The sequence below is a fragment of the Salvelinus fontinalis genome, chromosome 8 (genome assembly GCF_029448725.1).
Source record: "Salvelinus fontinalis isolate EN_2023a chromosome 8, ASM2944872v1, whole genome shotgun sequence".
In the NCBI taxonomy this organism is placed as follows: domain Eukaryota; kingdom Metazoa; phylum Chordata; class Actinopteri; order Salmoniformes; family Salmonidae; genus Salvelinus; species Salvelinus fontinalis.
Window position 1 is genome coordinate 14,742,040 of NC_074672.1, and position 22,675 is coordinate 14,764,714.

A 22,675-nucleotide genomic window follows, 5' to 3' on the forward strand; every position below is an offset into this window, starting at 1 on the left:
GGTTACGGTTCTCTATCGCTGACCTGAAGTACGTAGTCGAGGGCCAGGTGTCGGAAGCACTTCCTGGTGATGCTGAGTGTTCCGGTGGCCTCTTCCACCTCGTGAGGTTTGTTCCTGGGGGCCTGGGCGTTCTTCACCTGGGCTATCTCCAAGTCCTCACGCACACGGTCAAAGTGCTTCTTGGTCTCCTTGAATTTACGGACATCCCTGAGAATGAGAAATTGGGGACACTGAGATTGGGTCCTGGAAACAACAGATACTTCATGTGATTTCTATAGTTGTACCTGAGCAGGTAACAGGAGTAAAGGTGTCTGCTTGCTTCCGAGTCGAAACAGTTCAGAAGAGTTTGCGCATATATTGTTACAACATTTTGGGATGCTTTTGTTCGTTTTGGACTTCGGGAAACTCGAGAAACATCTACACCCCTTCGACAATGATTGGTCAACTGTAGGGATTCTTCAATAAAGTCTTTGTTGTCATTCAATGAGACACGTCTCGTTTTCATGCACATTATTTCTTTGAGATATACTGCACCAAACATCTTAGATGTAAAATTGCGAGACTAAGATCTTCTTGGCACAAACTTCAAAATTAATGGCAGATTTCTTGAGTTAGCTTAGATTAATTATGACTATTTTGAGGAAGTGGATACTGGCTACGGTATCTCAAAAGTGACAAAAAGTACTTGTTTCTACTTTTTCAAGCAAAGGTATTTTAAGGGAATATGCGAACACACTCGTTGGCTAGACACCAGCCGAACTGAAGCATGCTGATGTCTTCTACATGGTTGAAAATGACAATACTGTATAATATTATGATTGACAGATTCACTAAGGACTGGTATGTTGAATACATGGTTGAAAACAGCAATACTGTTTGTGATTGGAGGATTCAATAAGAACAATTCAGTTTGATTGATACATGTTCCTTATTCTCCCACCCAGATCACCCCAGTTCACCTTCCTATTGGTAGTGGGTAATAAATCCTTGAACTGTGGTTTCAGTCTGTTGTCAGACTAGGGGTTGCCCCGGGAAGTTGTAGTTAAGACAACATCAAGGGCAGGGTCATGATCCCTGACCTTTCTCAGGTAAAAGGCCCTGAGCCTCAGGATAGTTTTTCTGCTTCCCGTTCTCTAATGCGGAGCACTAACATCAAAAATGAGTAAAGTTTCATTCCCCTCAGTTAGGTCCCAGTCCACACAACGAGAGGCGGTGTCGGGGGGATCGTCTCAAGCTACCTAGCTATACAGGGGTGACAGTATGTGACAATGGAAGGAAGTTGTCTTAAACTTACTCTTTTACAAAGGTGTGTAACTGCTGCTTCACAGATCTCTGGGCTTGATCGAACAGTATCTGAAACACAAAATTAGTTTCCATTAACCTGTGCTGATCAGGAGTGTGGAGTGAGATGTTCTGAGCTGGTATGTAACTTATTTTGTGCCCACAAACGTAGATACTGAGAGGTTTCTGATTTTTCAAGGCTGTTGATGGTCCTTTAGTAAAATACGATCTCAACCAACAGGGGGCGATAAAGGACTGCCTTTATAACACTTGAATTCTCATTTGATTCAAAGCAAAAAAATACAACAACACAAAATTGAGATCACCCTTTCCATGCATACAAATACTGTGAGATGAATAACATTCATGTGCACACAAACACACTCAGACATGAACACACACTTCAACTCATTCAAAATCCCCCCCCTTTCCTCTCTTCTTCTGAGGACATTCACATTGATTGCTTCTGCCACACTGCGTCTGCAGTAAAATAGGTCACTGGGGCAGAGAGGGAGGGAGGAAGGGAGCAAGAGAGGGAGGGGGGAAGAGGGAGGGCGGGGAGGAGGCTTTCGGTATAAATTTGACAGCACTGCAGATACAGAATCTATACCAGAGCTACAGAACAGTACATGGTGAAAAGACATGCAATCAAACAATTTGTTTTTCTCTGGTTTTGTTCATAAAACAATTGAATTTGATGTCGGTGTTTAGCAATTAGCAGGGTTAGGTCAGAGGTAGGGAGGATTTGGAGGATTTTTGGGAGACCATGTAAAGTGGTTCGACCAAAGCAAAGGCTCTCTTTTTGGACATGTTTCAACCCCCCAGGGTTCCAAAACCTGTTGCCGTCATGCTGAACCATGGTAGGATAGCTTTGGGCGTTTTTCATGACACAGTCTATCACTCATGTTAAAACCACCAGGCAATGTGGTCGTGATCGGGTGCATATTTTAGATAACTCTCTCTCTTATTAGTGTATACTACATCCTCATCACAACTGAAGAGAAACCACATACAGTACTGTAGCTATGGCACATGCATTGAACAGAGCGTTGACTGATTTTATTACATGGAAAAGAACATGACTGGGTATCAACATACAATTACAATGACGCCACAAGATGACCTTGTTAAGACTTCTAAGACTGCATACGTCGTCACAGTAAACCTGACACCACCATGAGACAAACCGGCGCATGTAAAAACATGTCATTTTGTTTAATTAAGACCAGAAGTTGTGACCACAATGCTACAAAGTGTGTACAGGTGTAATTAACAAGGTATAAGCTGTGTATTTTCACGGTTAGTTGTATTGCTCTATAAACATCACTGGGTCCAAATAAGGCAATTCATGAGAGAGAGAGAGACAGAGAGAGAGAGACAGAGAGGGGGAGACAGAGAGAGAGAGAGAGAGAGAGAGAGAGAGAGAGAGAGAGAGAGAGAGAGAGAGAGAGAGAGAGAGAGAGAGAGAGAGAGAGAGAGAGAGAGAGAGAGAGAGAGAGAGAGAGAGAGAGAGAGAGGGAGACATAGAGAGAGAGAGAGAGAGAGGGAGAGAGAGAGAGTGAAAGAGACAGGGAGAGAGAGAGAGAGTGAGAGAGAGAGAGTGAGAGAGAGAGAATGAGAGAGAATGAGAGAGAGAGAGAGAGAGAGAGAGAGAGAGAGACAGAAGGGCAACAGAACAGTCGTTCCTTTTGGAAGAGTAGTGTTTCTCCCACCATAACAGGACCCAGCGCCCCTCTTGATTAACAACGAGTCTGCCTCATTCAACCAGCCATAAATATGCTAATCCGAAGGTTACACCTCACTGTGTCCAGTAAATATACTGCCTTTGATGCTTCTGGCCTTTCTAAAGGTTTGTGGGATCGCTCTCAAATGAAGCGTCGTGTTAGGAGGCGGACGTCGACCACCCTTTGTCACTGTAAATCAGCAGAGCTTGGCAAAGCAGAGGGAAAACACTAAACATCAACGTCTTTCGCTCTCTTTCTCTCAGTCTCTTCGCCTCTCGCTGTGTGTGGTCGATTCATTTGCTTTGCCTGGTCCAAGTTAATAAGCCACAAAACAGCAAGTGATAATTGAAATCTTGTGTGACATTTCAGACACACGGACAAGCAAAATGCAATCAACAGGGCCTGGCAACAAACACCACTGTGTAAGTAAGGTGGGCTTGTCAGATTGGAAACTCTGATACGTTTGACATGTTGGCGTACGTTTGACATGTTGGTGTATAGTTGGGGGAGGTTTGAGGTGGATAACGTATTCTACAGAGTTTTAAATAGAGAGGTTTGTAGTTAACATCCCTACAGGTTGCTCCATGTGTGTGTGTGTGTGTGTGTGTGTGTGGGTGCGCGTGATGGAGACAGAAAAGTGCTGAGGGGTTTCCAAGCCCAACCCAGCCCGGCGGTTTGTGGTTTGTGCAGCCTGTGACATTCCTGAGCTGCTTTGTGGTGACAGCAGCCTGTGTGTGTGGAGGCAGAGCGGCTGGAGATACATTGCCTTAATTAGGCCAAGATGCCACAGGTGCTCCCTGTTTGCGGAAAGAGAGCGAGAGACTGCCTGCTGGTTCACTGATCTCCAAAGACAGAAACACGGGGATGTGGATCGTTTCTATGGACTAGAAGAACAGGGAAATGTGAAACACATATCCTCTATGTCCTGAGGGTAGACCTCTAGAATGAGGGTGGGATCACAACTGCACTTATATAGGCATGTTGGGACAGGGGGATATTTGATGCAATCAAAAGATTAGATATCACCAATCCACTCAGCACCAAGCAATCCGATCCCTACTGTACTTATAGTAGATGGCTTTATCTATTTTGTAGTGAAATGCTGTATAGATGTGGTAAAGAGGTCAATGGAACTCAACCAACACGATGGAAATGCCATGGAAACGTGTGGGGGAATGATGCCCTGGGCGGAAAAGATACCGAATCTCCTCATTGCCCCCCTGCAAAATTAGCTTACATTTAGGCTGTTGTTTATATGTGTATTTCACACTATGTTGAGGCAAAAATCAGAGTATAATGCCTTATATGTCACGGCTGTTGAAAGGAGAGGACCAAGGTGCAGCGTGGTCAGCGTACATTTTCTTTATTCCATCAAAATGACGCCGAACAAAACAATAAACACTACAAAAACAAACCGTGAAGCTCAAAGGCTATGTGCCCCAAACAAAGTCAACTTCCCACAAAGACAGGTGGAAAAAAGGGTTACCTAAGTATGGTTCTCAATCAGAGACAACGATAGACAGCTCGCTCTGATTGAGAACCACACCCGGCCAAACACAAAGAAATAGAAAACATAGAAATAAAGAAACTAGAATGCCCAGCCTAGTCACACCCTGGCCTAACCAAAACAGAGAATAAAAGCCTCTCTGTGGCCAGGGCGTGACAGTATAGATGTCAGCCCAAACACATGTTCATGGCATCATCACCAATCAACTGCATTACAGTTAAAGAAGACTTTGACGACCGCCACAGATTTCTCTATGCTAGCTATGCTACCAGTTTATACAAACGGGAGTTAGCATTTAGCAGTCAATTCTTCTAAACCGGATAAAGGACAACTTCTAAATGTTATCCAGTGAAAACAGCCAAATATATCAACAACTGACTTTAGTAACTACATTGTGGGCCTCTAATTATACATCAATCATGACTGACTTGACAAATATCCACATGGTTAGATCAGATTTGTTGAATGTGCGCCTTTCCGGCGTCCTTCTTCTATCCCCCACGGTCTGCGGTCCATTGACCCCATCACCACATCTATAGGCTAACCTTAGCCCTAACTCACTGCATGGAAAGGTTGCTGGAATGCTCTTGGTGGAACGCTAGATACCCACTCTGTCCTCTCATCAGTTAGCATGGCCAAGAAACCAGAACTTGGCATCCCACTGCAGAATTCTACTAATGTAGAGAATCCAGTCGAATCCAATCCCACTCCCCTGGACCAGTATCCAGAGAATCCCTACTGGCTGATCCTAACTTGAACATGATGGGAATCCTGCATGCCACTTCAGAATTTTACTAACGTAGAGAATTCAATATAAATGTAGCAGAACCCCATTCCCCTGCCCTGGAACAGTATCCAGAGAATCCCTAGTGGCTGATCCTAACTGGAAATGTGATGGGGATTGGAATGGGAATCCTGCCCATCACATCCTCATGCTTTGTCTACAGCTTCCAGCTCCAAAGCTCTGGATGGTCACGTTGCTGTACCCCCCGCTGATAATCCAGGGATTGTGTGTAAATAAATAGTGTTCAGTAACTGTTTTATTACATTAAGACTTGGCAATAAGCCCCCACATCCCCCAGTCACTCCCCCAGTCTCTCCCCTAGTCTCTCCCTTTCCTCACCCACATCGCTACCATTACCCCATTTCTAAAATAATGGATGTTAAGAGAGACAAAAGTACATAAATAATTAATCAAAAACTCAAATGTACTTTCACGCTTGAATGAAACAGTGACTATTTAACAATTGGCCCAGTTTTCCTTGATGATTGTTGTTCTAGAAGACAGAGAAATATATTGTGAATCCCCCAGAGAAGAACAAACAGGCCTAGTTTCTGAGCTTAGAAGGGAGCTATACTTGGCTTGCTTGTGTCTTACTTCCAAGCAAACATATCTTGTTTGTTCTGTTGTGGTGGTTGGCCTGGCCTGGCATAGTAACTGAATTAGCAGGAAGTGGAGAGAGAAGAGTGCCATGGCGCTCCCTTTAGAGATGTGTGCCTCCTTCAAGTGTATGTGTCTGTCTACCCACATGTGTATGACTGTGAATATGGGTTATGAATATGGGTTATGAGGGCACAAGGGGTTGGCTGTGACCGGGGCAGTTGGCACTCAATGGTCCCATTTGTATGGGTCTTTTAGTAGTCTGGAGGGGTTCCCACAGTGGCAGCTGCCATGCCCCTCCCCACACATACACACACACACACACACACACACACACACACACACACACACACACACACACACACACACACACACACACACACACACACACACACACACACACACACACACACACACACACACACACACACACACACACTTCATAGGGGATTGAGCGGCATGTCATAAACTACAGATGTACCCCTCATCATTTCTTATTCATTAATCTCTTGCAACACTACTGAATGGACACATGGAGACTCAAGGCCACTTCAAAATGTTGCTCCTTTGTCGATAAGAAACCAAAGATGTAGCTAAAAGATGAAAACCTACAGTAGTTTTACAATGATGCTTCAGATGATAAAAACTGCAAAGCCCTTATCGTCAGATCAGAAAGGGGACATGGCTACTTTGACTGGGGATCTGTGTAAAGATCATTATGTTAAAGGTGCCATATGCAGAAATGTCCCGGGTGCTAAAATTCGAATAGTTCGCCTAACTTCAGTTTATGTGACAAAACAAGGCAAAGAATCATTGTACCATCTAAACCGCTGTGAAATAGGTATATATTCAATAACCAAAAATATTGTATTTTCAGCTGTTTGAACCTGGTGTACAAAACCGAAAGTAAAAGATGCAAAAAACTAAAACTTAAGAACAGGAAGCAGAATAGAGCACACATACTGAACAATAATATAAACGCAACACGCAACCATTTTTACCATTTTACTGAGTTACAGTTCATATAAGGAAATCAGTCAGTTGAAATAAATAAATTAGGCTCTAATCTATGGATTTCACATGACTGGGCAGGGGCGCGGGCAGGGGCGCAGCCTTTGGTGGGCCTGGGAGAGCATAGGCCCACCCACTTGGGAGCCAGGCCCAGCCAATCAGAATGATTTTTTTCTCACAAAAGGGCTTGATTACAGACAGAAATACTCCTCAGTTTCATCAGCTGTCCGGGTGGCTGATGTCAGACGATCACACAGGTAAAGAAGCCGGACGTGGAGGTCCTGAGCTGGCGTGGATACACGTGGTCTGTGGTTGTGAGGCCAGTTGGACGTACTGCCAAATTCTCTAAAACGATGTTGGAGGTGGCTTATGGTAAGATAAATTAACATTCAATTCTCTGGCAACAGCTCTGTTGGACATTCCTGCAGTCAGCATGCCAATTGCATGCTCCCTCAACACTAGAGACATTGTTTTCTGACAAAACTGCACATTTTAGAGTGGCCTTTGATTGTCCCCAGCACAAGGTGCTCCTGTGTAATGATCATGCTGTTTAATCAGCTTCTTGATATGCCACACTTATCAGGTGGATATATTATCTTGACAAAGGACAAATGCTCACTAACAGAGATGTAAACAAACGTGTGCACATCATTTGAGAGAAAGAAGCTTTATGTGCGTATGGAAAATGTCTGGGATCTTTTATTTCAGCTCATGAAACATGGGACCAACACTTCACATGTTGCATTTATATTTTTGCTCAGTATTAGAACAGATCTACTGCCTCTTAAACTTGCTTTTAATGAGAATGACAGCGCTATAACTCACATTTCTATGTGAATTTGGTCAAAAAGTTACACATGTCAGATAATGTTACAGACCAAAGAGAGATTCCCCCTGATTCCTTTCATAGCATACATACTGTATCACTATCAATCCTGTCTGTGTCCTTGGTCTGCTCCTCCTCATTCAAGACATCAAAACAACACAAAGCACGACTGAGACTCACGCTATTAGAAACAAATTGTGCTCTCTAGAAACTAAAACTATTATTTGTCTGTCCCCATAGGAGAACCCTTTGAAGAACCCTATTTGGTTCCAGCTAGAACTCTTTTTTGTTTATAGATGGAACCTAAAAGGGTTTTACTTTGAACCAAAAAGGGTTCTCCTATGGGGACAGCCAAAGAGTCCTTTTGGAACCCTTTTTTCTAAGAGTGCAGTAATGCTAATGTACAGCAAGCTGGCTTTCATGTGGACTAGAGGGAGCAGAGAGGGGAGATAGAGAGGGGAGGAGAAGGAGAGCAGGGAGTGGAGAAGAGACTAAGAGTGGATGGAGCGAGGGGAGACAAGAGGGAGAAGGGTGCTCCCAGCTGGGTGTTCATCAGACTGTCCAACACTCTCTCTCAGGTGAAGGGCAGCACCCTCCAGTCTCTACCAGACAGACAGTAATGCCACTGGCTTTACCAGTTACACAAGGCCAAGAGTGAAGATATGAATGATGAACCTACAGTCAACCAGTGTTTCCCAACTCCAGTCCTCGAGTACCCCCAACAGTAAACATTTTTGCTGTAGCCCTGGACAAGCACTGTGATGAACTGTATCAATTTTACTCATCACTTCACTGATCCTCTGACCAATTCAGGTCTTGCTGGCTTCTCTGAATCACATTGCACCGAGGCCTGCATGATGAAAGCAGGGGCAGACAGGGTCATCCCTGTAGCTCCTACACTCTTAATTCACTCTGGCCTCAGTGACCTCACCCATTAACATCCCATTTATAGCGCTGCTCTTTCTCCCTAGATATAGTCTCCTGATAGAAAAGGCAATGGTGATTTGCTTTTCCTGGCCTCAGAAGGAATGTGAAGCTCACGCTCCTCTAACAGAAACATCAAACATGCGCCAGGGTTTTAGACTAATGGACTTCAAAGAAGCTATAGAGAGCAGAGGGTCTGAGTTTGGAGGGAGGTGGTGAAACAACACAGCAATACATTACAGGGCTTTGGGTTCCAGGAAGGAGCTAAGTCTGTGCTAGTCTGTGTAGACGCTCCCTTAGCCTCCACATGTCCAAAAATACAGCCGACGCAGTGATTTTTCTATTCAAAGTTGTTATTGCAATTTGTGACTCTGCCTTGATGCTTCTCGTGTAGCCAACTGAACAGGTATAACTTCTGCAAAAACCTCTCCAAGTAAAGGAAACGTGTATTTTTAACTGTAAAACCTGTGGGAAACGGTTTTCATTAAACATTACGCAGTCATAGCGTTCCCGTCAGATAACTGGCTGCGTCTCTCCACTGTCACATTTTCCAGACTGCACACGTTCCAAAAGCAACTAAAGGAGTCTAAGACAGCTGCTATGCCGTATCCAACCCTCTCGTGCCCTCTGATCTACTGTGGCAGTGTGCTGATTGGCAGATGGTGATAGTTACACGACCACATACAGAGTCAGGACAGAGCCATCACATAACTGAGAACAATGAGAAAAAGAAACATTGAATGATTTGTGAATTAAATGTTACTACATGTTGAATCATTTAAAGACAGATCAGACCCCCACCCCCAGCCATGTGTTAAAGGGAATAAGAGACCATTGCGAGGCCTAAATGTCTGTCCATGTTAGCATTTCAAGATGTTATGATACTGTATCATTGTGCTCAGTGCTACCTGGTCTCTATGGACTTTCAGTACTGTATCAGGATTTGAGTATGTGGGTACAGTTTGGGGAACAGAGAGAAGGAGTAGGGAGAGAGAGAGAGAGAGAGAAAAGGAGAGAGAGAGAGAGAAAAGGAGAGAGAGAGAGAGAGAGAGAGAGAGAGAAAGAGAGATAGATAGAGAGAGAGAGAGAGGGGGAGAGGGAGAGGGAGAGAGAGAAAGAGAAAGAGAAAGAGAGAGAGAGAGAGAGAGAGAGGGAAGGAAGGAGGAGAGACTTACCATGTGGTAGTTGACTATTTCCTGGAGGCTCTCCCCGCACTTTTCCAGGCACTCCTGCAAGGAAAACAAGCCACAATAGCTTCAGTATATTGTATTACAGCATTTTAACAAGATTAGAGACAGAGAGGGATCCTGTTCCCTTCGCTAATGCTGCCATGCCAAGTCTAATTTTATTTATATTTTACAAATAGTAAAATTAAGTTAACATTTTTCTATTTTACAGATTTATTTTGTCACCCATATTGTACAAGACTAAGACAGAATGGAAACATAATTGCAGGCCTAACTCTTTTCAATTTTTTCAATGGAAAATACAAATAAGAGCAGCGTTTAACAAGATCCTCAGAATTAGACTTGAGGGTGAAGCAATTGGAGAGCCATGCACTAGCAGGCCTTTAATACCACTTAATGTTAGCGGCAACGAGTCTACTACTTCTGGCGTGAACTCAGCTCTTATGGAGAAAGTACTGGAGGACGCTGGTGCTGGAACCCTGACCAAGACGTAGGCCTGCCGTCGTAAGCCTCCACTCCAGGCCTGATCCTTCCACTGACACTGACTAATCCATTAGTAGAGTAATCAGGTTCACACACAGACTGACTCAGGCACGCGGTCAGAGAGCAGGAAAGTACTACTTCCAAGATTAAGCACTATGCAGAGCTTGGCCCCAAGACATTCAAGCGTGTTTTACTACATACCAAAAGGCTAGCTTGTGCTTTGTAGGAATACATTTTATGTGACGGACATAGATATTATTACATTTACATTTGAGTCATTTAGCAGATGTTCTTATCCAGAGAGATTTACAAGGAGAAATTAGGATTAAGTGCCTTGCTTAAAGTCACATCGGCAGATTTTTTTACCTAGTTGGCTCGGGGATTCGAACAAACGACTTTTCCGTTACTGATCCAACGCTCCTAATCGCTAGGCTACCTGCAGAAAGTCTAGGTGTGTTGTGTATGATTAATATCCAGTAAATAGTGATAAGTGCATAATACAGTATAACAAGGTTATGAGGCTGTAACCTAACACATAGAAGACAACTTATTACACCTTACATTAGACATTCCGGAATATGCCATTCCGGATCCAACTGAACCTCACCGATATCATCTCATCCTTCTTGCATTGTTGGGACAGGTCCCGGATCCCGTTCACAAAGAGTTTGTTGGCGCTGACATATGCCTTCCCTGCCTCGATCATCCCACTGCATAGCTTCACCAACTAGGGGAGGCGAGAAGAGAGAAAGAGGTGCAGCGAATGAGGTAGGGAGAGGAAAGTAGGGCACGCATACAGGGTAGCAAATTATATACCTCTCTACGTACAGTACAAATCGATTCCAATCTTAAATACTGTGTACAGTAGAGGGACTTTCTCTGGCCTATAAATGGACTGGTGAAATAAAAACCTTGAATGGGCCATCCATGTGATTATATCACTGAGATGAAACCTATGATTGAATACGGAGAACAGCCACTTGATTTGTACCCCCTCAGATTCGAGAGCGTATGTAAGGACAGAGCTCTTGTAGCATACTGTAGTTTCCCCCTTTCCACAGCAAATACCTACATCATATTCCCACACGGAGATTCCCAACCTAACCATTTTGTACATTTAAACACATGCTCGCCACACTTGGCGATTACGCGTGTCCTATGGTTGCATGTTAGTTTTAGCCCCTCAATTATCACCAATGATAATGTGTGGTGTGGTGGAGCACATTCTCATGTGGCTTGTTATGTTACCCCATGACATAAGCATGCAACTAACACACATGCCACTAATGAGGGGGGAAATGCGGTCCAGGACTGGGGAATTAACGGTGTAGATTTCAGTGTAAAGACTTGTTGGTTACAACCACAAAGATTCATCTATAAACTGATTTATCTACTCTAGGGTTGCAACATGGACATTTTGGATAGGACAGAATCGAACTGTCGAAAGAGCTCTTCCAATCCACACACAGACAAATACAGAGCAAGATGACAAGTCACATTTCTAAGTTCATAGGAATCTAAAGAGAGGTGGAAGACTTGACTCTAAGGGGTCACCAAAGGCCTGTCACAATGTTTACCTTCTGACAGCTGAACTTCTGCCACATAGCCTGATTTATGGTTCACTACAATGTGTGTTGTTTCTTTCTACATTTGCAAGACATTGAATCAAGGCCAGCCCCTCTCTCTCTCTCACCCTTCTCAAGCAAACGGCCATTTCCTCACAGCCCCTAGCCAGACTCAACTCAGGGCCGGCCGACCATATCCTCTCATGCTAATTCCTAGGGAGAGAACTAGAAATGGGCTGCCAGTGTTTTCTGTTGAGAGGAGAGTCCCACCTGTTTCCCTACTGAGGGATAAGACAAGGCGGCAGAGCCAGGATTAGTGGTTTGACAGTAGGTTCATGTTCGGGTAGAGTAATGCCCTTCTGTGTATTGTGATAGTACGCTAGTGGATTTGGGCTTCTGGTGAGAGTTAACATGGGTGAGTCAAATTCAAACCCAAACAGTATGAGTAACCTGGAAAACCCTTGGGCATAACACTTGATACATGGTCTCACATATGTTTTTTATTCAACAATTAATACCAAAAGATGTAAGTTAAGTACAGGTAACAACCTAAATAAAGAAACACCTACATAAAGTGTCTTAATAGGACGGTGGGACACCACAAGCCAGAACAGCTTCAAGGCATCTTGGCAGAGTTTCTACATCTGCCTGGAACTCTATTGGAGGGATGCAACACCATTCTTCCACAAGAAATTCCATCATCTGGTGTTTTGTTGATGGTGGTGGAAAACCCTGTCTCAGACGCCACTCCAGAATCTCACCTAAGTGTTCGATTGGGTTGAGATCTGGTGACTGAGACACTCCATGGTATATGGTTTACATAGTTTTCATGCTCATCAAACCGTTCAGGGACCACTCGTGCCCTGTGGATGGGGAGCATTGTCATCCTGTGGGGGCATAGCCATGGGAGCCAAAATAATGGCCTGCCCAGCATTTTTATACATGACCCTAAGCATGATGGGGATCTTAATTGCTTAATTAACTCAGGAACCATACCTGTGTGGCAGCACCTGCTTTCAATATACACTGCTCAAAAAAATAAAGGGAACACTTAAACAACACAATGTAACTCCAAGTCAATCACACTTCTGTGAAATCAAACTGTCCACTTAGGAAGCAACACTAATTGACAATAAATTTCACATGCTGTTGTGCAAATGGAATAGACAAAAGGTGGAAATTATAGGCAATTAGCAAGACACCCCCCAAAACAGGAGTGATTCTGCAGGTGGTGACCACAGACCACTTCTCAGTTCCTATGCTTCCTGGCTGATGTTTTGGTCACTTTTGAATGCTGGCGGTGCTCTCACTCTAGTGGTAGCATGAGACGGAGTCTACAACCCACACAAGTGGCTCAGGTAGTGCAGTTCATCCAGAATGGCACATCAATGCGAGCTGTGGCAAAAAGGTTTGCTGTGTCTGTCAGCGTAGTGTCCAGAGCATGGAGGCGCTACCAGGAGACAGGCCAGTACATCAGGAGACGTGGAGGAGGCCGTAAGAGGGCAACAACCCAGCAACAGGACCGGTACCTCCACCTTAGTGCAAGGAGGTGCACTGCCAGAGCCCTGCAAAATGACCTCCAGCAGGCCACAAATGTGCATGTGTCAGCATATGGTCTCACAAGGGGTCTGAGGATATCATCTCGGTACCTAATGGCAGTCAGGCTACCTCTGGCGAGCACATGGAGGGCTGTGCGGCCCCACAAAGAAATTCCACCCCACACCATGACTGACCCATCGCCAAACCGGTCATGCTGGAGGATGTTGCAGGCAGCAGAACGTTCTCCACGGCGTCTCCAGACTCTGTCATGTCTGTCACATGTGCTCATGTGCTCAGTGTGAACCTGCTTTCATCTGTGAAGAGCACAGGGCGCCAGTGGCGAATTTGCCAATCTTGGTGTTCTCTGGCAAATGCCAAACGTCCTGCACGGTGTTGGGCTGTAAGCACAACCCCCACCTGTGGACGTCGGGCCCTCATACCACCCTCATGGAGTCTGTTTCTGACCGTTTGAGCAGACACATGCACATTTGTGGCCTGCTGGAGGTCATTTTGCAGGGCGCTGGCAGTGCACCTCCTTGCACAAAGGCGGAGGTAGCAGTCCTGCTGCTGGGTTGTTGCCCTCCTACGGCCTCCTCCACGTCTCCTGATGTACTGGCCTGTCTCCTGGTAGCACCTGCATGCTCTGGACACTACGCTGACAGACACAGCAAACCTTTTTGCCACAGTTCGCATTGATGTGCCATCCTGGATGAACTGCACTACCTGAGCCACTTGTGTGGGTTGTAGACTCCGTCTCATGCTACCACTAGAGTGAGAGCACCGCCAGCATTCAAAAGTGACCAAAACATCAGCCAGGAAGCATAGGAACTGAGAAGTGGTCTGTGGTTACCACCTGCAGAATCACTCCTGTTTTGGGGGGTGTCTTGCTAATTGCCTATAATTTCCACCTTTTGTCCATTCCATTTGCACAACAGCATGTGAAATGTATTGTCAATCAGTGTTGCTTCCTAAGTGGACAGTTTGATTTCACAGAAGTGTGATTGACTTGGAGTTACATTGTGTTGTTTAAGTGTTCCCTTTATTTTTTTGAGCAGTGTACTTTGTATCCCTCATTTACATTTTAGTCATTTAGCAGATGTTCTTGTCCAGAGCGACTTACAGAAGCAATTAAGGTGAAGTGCCTTGTTCAAGGGCACATCGACAAATTTTTCACCTAGTCGGCTCAGGGATTCAAACCAGCGACCTTTCGGTTACTGGCCCAACGCTCTTAACCACTAGGCTACCTGCCGACCAAAGTTTATTTTTTATTTTTTAACTCAAGTGTTTCCATTATTTGTACAGTACGTACAGTATATTAACACCCAAATCATGACATCTGACGAGCCAAAGAGCCGCATACCCTCACATAATGTCAAACTGAGACATTGTGCACTTTTCACGGTCATTGCTCATGCCAACAGTGATGATAGTGAAGGGAGAGCGAAGCAGCAGAACAACCTCCACAGACACATAACTCACATAATTCACGGTCAAATGGAACAGATGGACTGGTGACATCATGAGCATTTACCACAAAGCATCAGGCTTCCTCGTTAGAGGGTAACCCGATGCTTTGAAAGGCAGTCTAATGCATTCTAATGTTGTCAGTCCTCGTCCCTATCCCCCCTGCCCTGCCACGTCACGTTTAGCCCACACAAACCTGAGCTGCTGAAACATTAAGCAAGTCGACTGTGTGAGATTATGCTTTCCTTTTTAATCGCCTCAGTACTCAGTGGTTTAAGTCAGGCCATCCCATTACAAGCATACAGTGTTATACTGATGGGTGTAAATGTACAGTAGTAGGACTCCGCAACTAGCCTACTTGTCCTACTCAGGTTGTCTAGATAGGAGGGCTGCATGCCACTTTGCTAATCAGTGTGTGTGTGTGTGTGTGTGTGTGTGTGTGTGTGTGTGTGTGTGTGTGTGTGTGTGTGTGTGTGTGTGTGTGTGTGTGTGTGTGTGTGTGTGTGTGTGTGTGTGTGTGTGTGTGTGTGTGTGTGTGTGTGTGTGTGTACGGGGAACTCCAGTGTAGCAGGTTAACTGGTTTAAATTGGTAGCTGCTATCACCATCATCCTTTAATCCTGCAATATACAGTACTGTACACTGACTATACCAAACATTAGTATCCTACTATTGAGGTCCCCCCCCTGTTTTGTCCTCAGAACAGCCTCAATTCGTTGAGGCATGGACTCTACACGGTGTCGAAAGCATTCGAAAGGGACGCTGGCCCATGTTGACTATAATGCTTCCCACAATTGTGTCAAGTTGGCTGGACGGTGGACCATTCTTTATACACACGGGAAGCTGTTGAGCATGAAAAACCCAGCAGCGTTGCAGTTCTTGACACAAACCGGTTCACATGGCATCTACTACCATACCCCATTCAAAGGCACTTAAGTCTTTTGTATTGCCCATTTACCCTGTGAATGGGCATACATACACAATCCATGTCTCAATTGTCTCAAGGATTAAAAATCCTTCTATAACATGTCCCCTCCCCTTCGTCTACACTGATTGAAGTGGATTTCAACAAGCGACATCAATCAGGCGTCATCGCTTTCACCTGGATTCACCTGGTCAGTCTATGTTATGGAAAGAGCAATGTTTTGCATACTCAGTGTATACGCCTGGACTCTCATTCCATTATCGGTGTAGTAGTAGATGGGATGTACAGTAAGCTCAAAAGGTACTCCTAAATATGCTCTAATGGATATATCACATCCTTTCTATCAAAATAAAACCACTGAACACTTGAAGCCAAAAGTTAGAAGGAGAACAGTGGTTTAGTTAAGCAATAAGGCCCTAGGGGGTGTGGTATATGGCCAAGGGCTGTTCTTATGCACGACACGAATCGGAGTGCCTGGATACAGCCCTGAGCCGTGGTATATTGGCCACATACCACGAACCCCCACGGTGCCTTATTGCTATTATAAACTGGTTAACAACATAAATAGAACAGTAAACACGTTTTTCTGGGTCATACCAGGGGTATTGTCTGATATACACACGGCTGAAATGCCGTTTCAGCCAAAGAGCATCAGGGACCTAAATGACCCAGTTTATACTATTGCTTATATTACAGGGATAGTAGGATATAGAGGCTAGTTGAAAAGGCTTCCTGAGGAGGATAAAGGGTTATTAAAACAAAGGTTTCTTACCTTATCTAGTTTCACTTCAATCTCTACCACCTCCGTCTCCACTTCATTAATGTTTGCCCTGCAAGATCAAAAAAAAGGTTTTATCAGTACAGAGAAGAGTTATATTGCATTTATCATAGTGATTTTTTCGCTCCATACACCGTGACTGTACCACACATTTCCCATGTCCTTGGAAAGAGAAGGGAAAGTAACATTAATCTTAGACTGACAGTGATGTTCTTGGATCTGAACACAGACATGTTCAAGCTGAAACAGGCCTAGTTTGGGAGTTCTCTGGGGAAGTGTTAACAAGTTAAGTGACAGAGCGAGACGCTGGAAACAATTGAGCTCAGACATAACAGAGTGACAAGATGTTCAGCTGTGGTACAGTCACACCCCGAAAAACTCTTCATCTAGTCACTGCCACCACCCCACGCCAAAGCATATGGGACCTCTACCTATGTCCTGCTCTTAGGGAGTGGGTTACACAGTGGCCCACCGCTGTCCCTGCCCTAGCCACTAGCTCACACCACTGTTTATACAAGCCTCAGCTGTGGGTGTGCACGGTGGCGGCTTCCTCAGATGGCTTGGAGACCATATGAAAGGGTGAGATGGCTTCAAAACCATATGAAAGGGTGATGTGATGTAGGGATATGAAGGTGAAGGGCTGTAACATAATTAGAACAACTCAATGAAACAGGTACAAATTCATCTCTAGCCATATATTCTCAACATCCTCCCATACTTTCTCACTACCCTGTGGGACTGGGAAGGTCACACTTGACTTGAGTCAGTCAGTGTAAATCAAAAAACACATCATCGATTCTTCTTGCCTCTTAGCTCATACAGTCACCTCCAAAAGGAATTGGCACCCTTGATAAAGATGAGCAAAAAAGAGAGTATGAAATAAATAATACAAATACGGATGTGAATCTGAGTGGCTGGACACAGCCCCTACATGGGCCAGCCCCCTAGCAATTCAAGTTCCAGCCAATAAACTTTAGCTCCTAGCCATTTGAGTGACAGCTAATAGATGCACACACAGCAGAGAGAAAGAGAAAGAGAAAGAGAAAGAGAGAGAGAGAGAGAGAGAGAGAGAGAGAGAGAGAGAGAGAGAGAGAGAGAGAGAGGGCGCAATGATGTGGTACACATACTGTATCTACACATATGTGACATAGTAAGCCATTTTTGGGTGACCACTTTTGGCTTGTGAGCGCTAAATTCAGAACTACAGTACTAGCTAAAAAGTATGCAAAAGTACCAGAGAAAGATGAGATTCACTCTAAAAAGTAGAATGTTAATGCAGATTACATTTTGTTTGATTTAATTTATAAGAATCTTTAGGGGTGTCAATATTTTTGACAACTATCTTGTTTTAGATTTTTTTTTTACTTGTTAAAAAAAATCTCTTACTCTGAGCAATTGTATTAGTTTAAAAGTAAATAATTTTCCCATTTTATTGAGCATACAATATAGCTCAGTATTTGTATTATTTATTTTATACTGTCTTTTTTGCTCATTTATTTATGAAGGGTGCCAATACTTTTGGAGGGTAACTGTACAGCTCCATATTAGCAGAAAGCAGCAGAAAATCTCTCACATGTTTTATATTGGAACGAGAGGAGATAGAGGCCGCAGCGCACAACAGTGCTCTCTCTCTCTTTTACTCTCTCCTCTCTCCACCCTTCTCGCAATCCTCCCTCTCTCCTCTTCCCTTCTTCTCTCTCACCCTCTCCTACTCGCTCCCTTTCCCTCTCCTTCCCTTTGCTCTCTCCATCCCTCTGGCCATGGGTACTGTAGATTAGGCCGGTTGGCTGGCACAGGCCGCAGTATGCAGGCTCAGGGGAGGAAGGACGCCACGTGCTCTTGTCTTCCGCTCTGCCACAGCCTTTACTCTTACTACTGTTAGTCAACAGGAGCATGCCTGAATACTATGAACAGGGAATATCGGAAGGTCAGACTTAGATTTGGATTCCAACCATACTACTGCCTAATCAATACCAAACATATGGCTCTATGTTTTATAACCTAAACTGATTCCCCTTTTTATAACCTAAACTGATTCCCCTTTTTATAACCTAAACTGATTCCCCCTTTTATAACCTAAACTGATTCCCCTTTTTATAACCTAAACTGATTCCCCTTTTTATAACCTAAACTGATTTCCCTTGTTATAACCTAAACCGACTCCCCTTTTATAACCTAAACTGATTCCCCTTTTTATAACCTAAACTGACTCCCCTTTTATAACCTAAACGGATTCCCCTTTTTATAACCTAAACTGATTCCCCTTTTTATAACCTAAACTGATTCCCCTTTTTATAACCTAAACTGATTCCCCTTTTTATAACCTAAACTGATTCCCCTTTTTATAACCTAAACTGATTTCCCTTGTTATAACCTAAACTGATTCCCCTTTTTATAACCTAAACTGATTCCCCTTTTTATAACCTAAACGGACTCCCCTTTTATAACCTAAACGGATTCCCCTTTTTATAACCTAAACTGATTCCCCTTTTTATAACCTAAACTGATTCCCCTTTTTATAACCTAAACTGATTCCCCTTTTTATAACCTAAACTGATTCCCCTTTTTATAACCTAAACTGATTCCCCTTTTTATGACCTAAACTGATTCCCCTCTTTCTGACCTAAACTGATTCCCCTTTTTGTAACCTAAACGGATTCCCCTTTTTGTAACCTAAACGGATTCCCCTTTTTATAACCTAAACGGATTCCCCTTTTTATAACCTAAACTGACTCTCGTTTTTATAACCTCAACTAATTCTCCTTTTTATAACCTAAACGGATTCCCCTTTTTATAACCTAAACCGATTCCCCTTTTTATAACCTAAACTGATTCCCCTTTTTATAACCTAAACTGACTCCCCTTTTTATAACCTAAACTGATTCCCCTTTTTATAACCTAAACTGATTCCCCTTTTTATGACCTTACCTGATTCCCATTTGAGACGTTTAGGCCTACTGACCGCACCCACCAGTAGGCACCAGAGGCAGCATGACAGTGAGTGTTCTTGAAATGCCATGTTTCTTTCACTCTCCCATGTGTCTGCAATGCGTGATGCTGAAACGGTGACCCATTTATAATAGCAGATTATTCTCTCTGCAAAGTTACTTCCAAAAGGAGTTGTTCTTCTTGTGACTGTGAGCACAGAAGAACGGTAAACACTCCTCCTAGTTCCTACAGTATCTAATCAATAGTGTTGCTATTGATTAACAATTGGTATTGGCAATAAAGGACAACAGTGAAGCACAGACAAGCTAGATAGGAAAGGGCTTTAGTTTAAAAACTCCTGTATAGAAGGCGGGGCTAGCCTCTCCTGTCAATTGTCCAGTATTAGAGCACTGTCCCCCTGCAGGCAACACATCTCTCCTCTACAGTAGCCTAGTGGAGCTAACATGGATTGGAACCCCTGCAGCTGTTAGCCTTCCAGATGTTTCTCCCGTGTGGTCGGGGGCTGGCTTGGGGGACAGCTGCTCCCCCATGCCCTCACTCCCATCGCCCCGTCTCACTGCACGTGACTTCCATAATGGATGCACACGGCGCCCCCTAGGCCCGTTGCCATGGTAACCACCCTCCCGAAGTGGGCTGCGGTGGATCCCATTGTGGAAGTCCGTCAGTCGACCCCTACTCTACACACAGTCACACCACAGGGAGTGGATAGGTTATATGACACAACAGCCTTGACCACAGCCTGTGTAGCCCAATCAATGGATCAACAGACCTTTACTGCCACTCAATATCAATAAACATGTCTTTAGTTCCTTTACTCCATGCCACAAAGAAGTGCTATGTCCACCTTATTGACCTATTTGACTGGACACTTTAATGGCGTGTCCTGATGTCTGATGAAATATGAACAAACTCACACGAGAGAGTGCAGTAGCAGCCACTAACAGATTTGGGCAGCTGAATGCTGTAGTGCTGGAGGTACTAGCTTGGCCTAGCAGGCAGAATCTGGGAGTGTTTTTTTCTGACATGGAACATTGCAGATCTGGAGCAGTGTGCGTGTGTGTGTGTTATGTGTGTGTGTGTTATGTGTGTGTGTGTGTGTGTGTGTGTGTGTGTGTGTGTGTGTGTGTGTGTGTGTGTGTGTGTGTGTGTGTGTGTGTGTGTAGTTGAAAAATAATAAACAGCACTATTGTGCTGAATAAGCGCTTCTCTGGCTGCTGTTGGCCCATTGACATGCTGACTGAGCTTCCCCAGGGTAAAGGAAGGGAAGGGCTGAGGTGATGTTTACTACGCCAAACTAACGACTCCAAACACAAAACGCCTTTTGTTTTCCCTTGCTTCTTTCATGGTCCACTTCTCATTCCAACTGGATACACACGGCAGCTACCCTGGAGAGAGTTGAGGTTCTTGGCAGGAGTTGTATTGTGGTGCTGAACATTTGCATTAAGCCTATATGCATAAGAACACCCATACACAGCCAAACTTCCAAATGTATTCTGCAGCTCTGTCATGGTCATTAGTAAGCAGGCAGGGCCAGACTGCTATGGACTTGATGGAGGAGAAGAGAGGACAGACCGCTGAGCCAGAGGCCCCTGAGAGTTGAGGGTTGGGAGAGCCAGCACCACCCAGCCTTGCCTGGTGCAGAGCTGACTGGTGGCTGGTGGCCTGGCCTGCCCTGTGTGTGTAATGAGCAGGGGGTCTGCTGAGGAGAGGAACGAGCCAGAGACAGGACCAAGAACTGAGGTACTGACCCCTGAACACTGACTGAACACCTGAGCCACAACCAAACCAAACGCCAGCTGAGACGCACCAACCTACTGGAAGCCAAACCCGCCCCCCAATGGGGGACCCAATCAACCAATGAACACCCGCAGACAGCCCAGCATACAAATGAGAGAGAGAACAGCTGTGAAACTGAACAGAGCAGTAGCTTCAGGTGATCCTTTGTAATCACTAACTGGACTGTTTGATCAATCGTGAGTATACTTGTATGCTGCCCATTGCCCAGTTTATTTTATTGCTCTAGAAATGGAGCCAATAAGCCATCATCAATATTTCACCTTTGATAGCTCTAAAAACCATCATGTAGAAAGAAGGGGACATTAGGGGAACATTATCTGACAGGGTTAACATCATCTGATACGACAGGGGACAGAGAGGGTGTTTCCAGTCAGTTAGTGGGGAGGAGAGTGGGCTATTTGGGGGGAAAGGGGGGTGGGAGGGGGTCTGGGGACGGCGGGTCCCTGGTCTGTCTGAGGGCCCTATTGTGTCGAAGGCACTTCCTCTCTGGGGGTCGGCAGCATTTTGTCGGAATATTGATTGCATTAGAGCTCTGATTGAGACCCTTGTGCATGGCTGAATGGGTGGTTGATGGGGGGGGTGTCTCTGTCCCTGAGTGTATTGCCTGTACTCCCTTCCCTTTGGCCTTAAATTGTATCCAGGGTTATTCTTAGCTAGCTGCTTGTCTCCTTATACCTCATCACCCCATGCCCTGCCCAGACCTCTGCTCAGCCACTGTGTGATGCAGGGTCAGACAGATGCCCCCAACTATGTCAACTATGCCATTCTTAAACAAATTCATCCTAACCTATTTTCAGAGCAGAACAAAATAGTTGCCTCGAATGCAAACAAAATACCTTACTACCCCAACACATGCAGTAGCTACAGTATCTTCAGCATGTTATCTCAATCTTACAAACCCTCAAGTTACCGAGTTCTCATGTAACTCGTGTTCTTTCCTCTTGAAGGCTTATATTTCTACCTCTGGCCGCAACGGCTTTCTTTTCTGAGAGTGCTGCGATAAAAACCCACTGTAAAACATTGCTCACTTCAGTGCACTAGACTACATTATAGTGCTGCTGCGTTACCCTCAGACGGCCCTGAACACACACTTCTGCACTAATGGCCTCGTAGACCTGACACATCTGCAAAGCGAGAATTACTCTATGCTTTGATTACACCGTACTGGGAGACAGAGCGTGCTACTGTCTTTCGAGGCATTGATTCTACCGCGTGTAGCCTAAGCCCTGACCGCATTTTTGTCACATGGTTACAATGGCTCATGGTGTGTAAGGTGTCAACCATGTGTGTGTCCCCACCATGTCACACTGCTGTAGGTCTACATACAGGACACAGC

General features: G+C 44.6%; 1 protein-coding gene across 1 annotated transcript in view; it reads right to left on the reverse strand.

Moving 5' to 3' along the window:
• Positions 1-22,675, reverse strand: part of LOC129860661 (arf-GAP with coiled-coil, ANK repeat and PH domain-containing protein 3-like) — a 68,410-nt gene that overhangs the window by 19,277 nt on the left and 26,458 nt on the right. The window contains exons 2-6 of the mRNA XM_055931288.1: positions 16,588-16,645; positions 10,932-11,051; positions 9,830-9,883; positions 1,295-1,353; positions 24-207 (exon numbers count right to left, since the gene is read on the reverse strand). Coding sequence (XP_055787263.1) covers positions 24-207; positions 1,295-1,353; positions 9,830-9,883; positions 10,932-11,051; positions 16,588-16,645 — 475 coding nt within the window. The remainder of the gene's footprint in view (positions 1-23; positions 208-1,294; positions 1,354-9,829; positions 9,884-10,931; positions 11,052-16,587; positions 16,646-22,675) is intronic.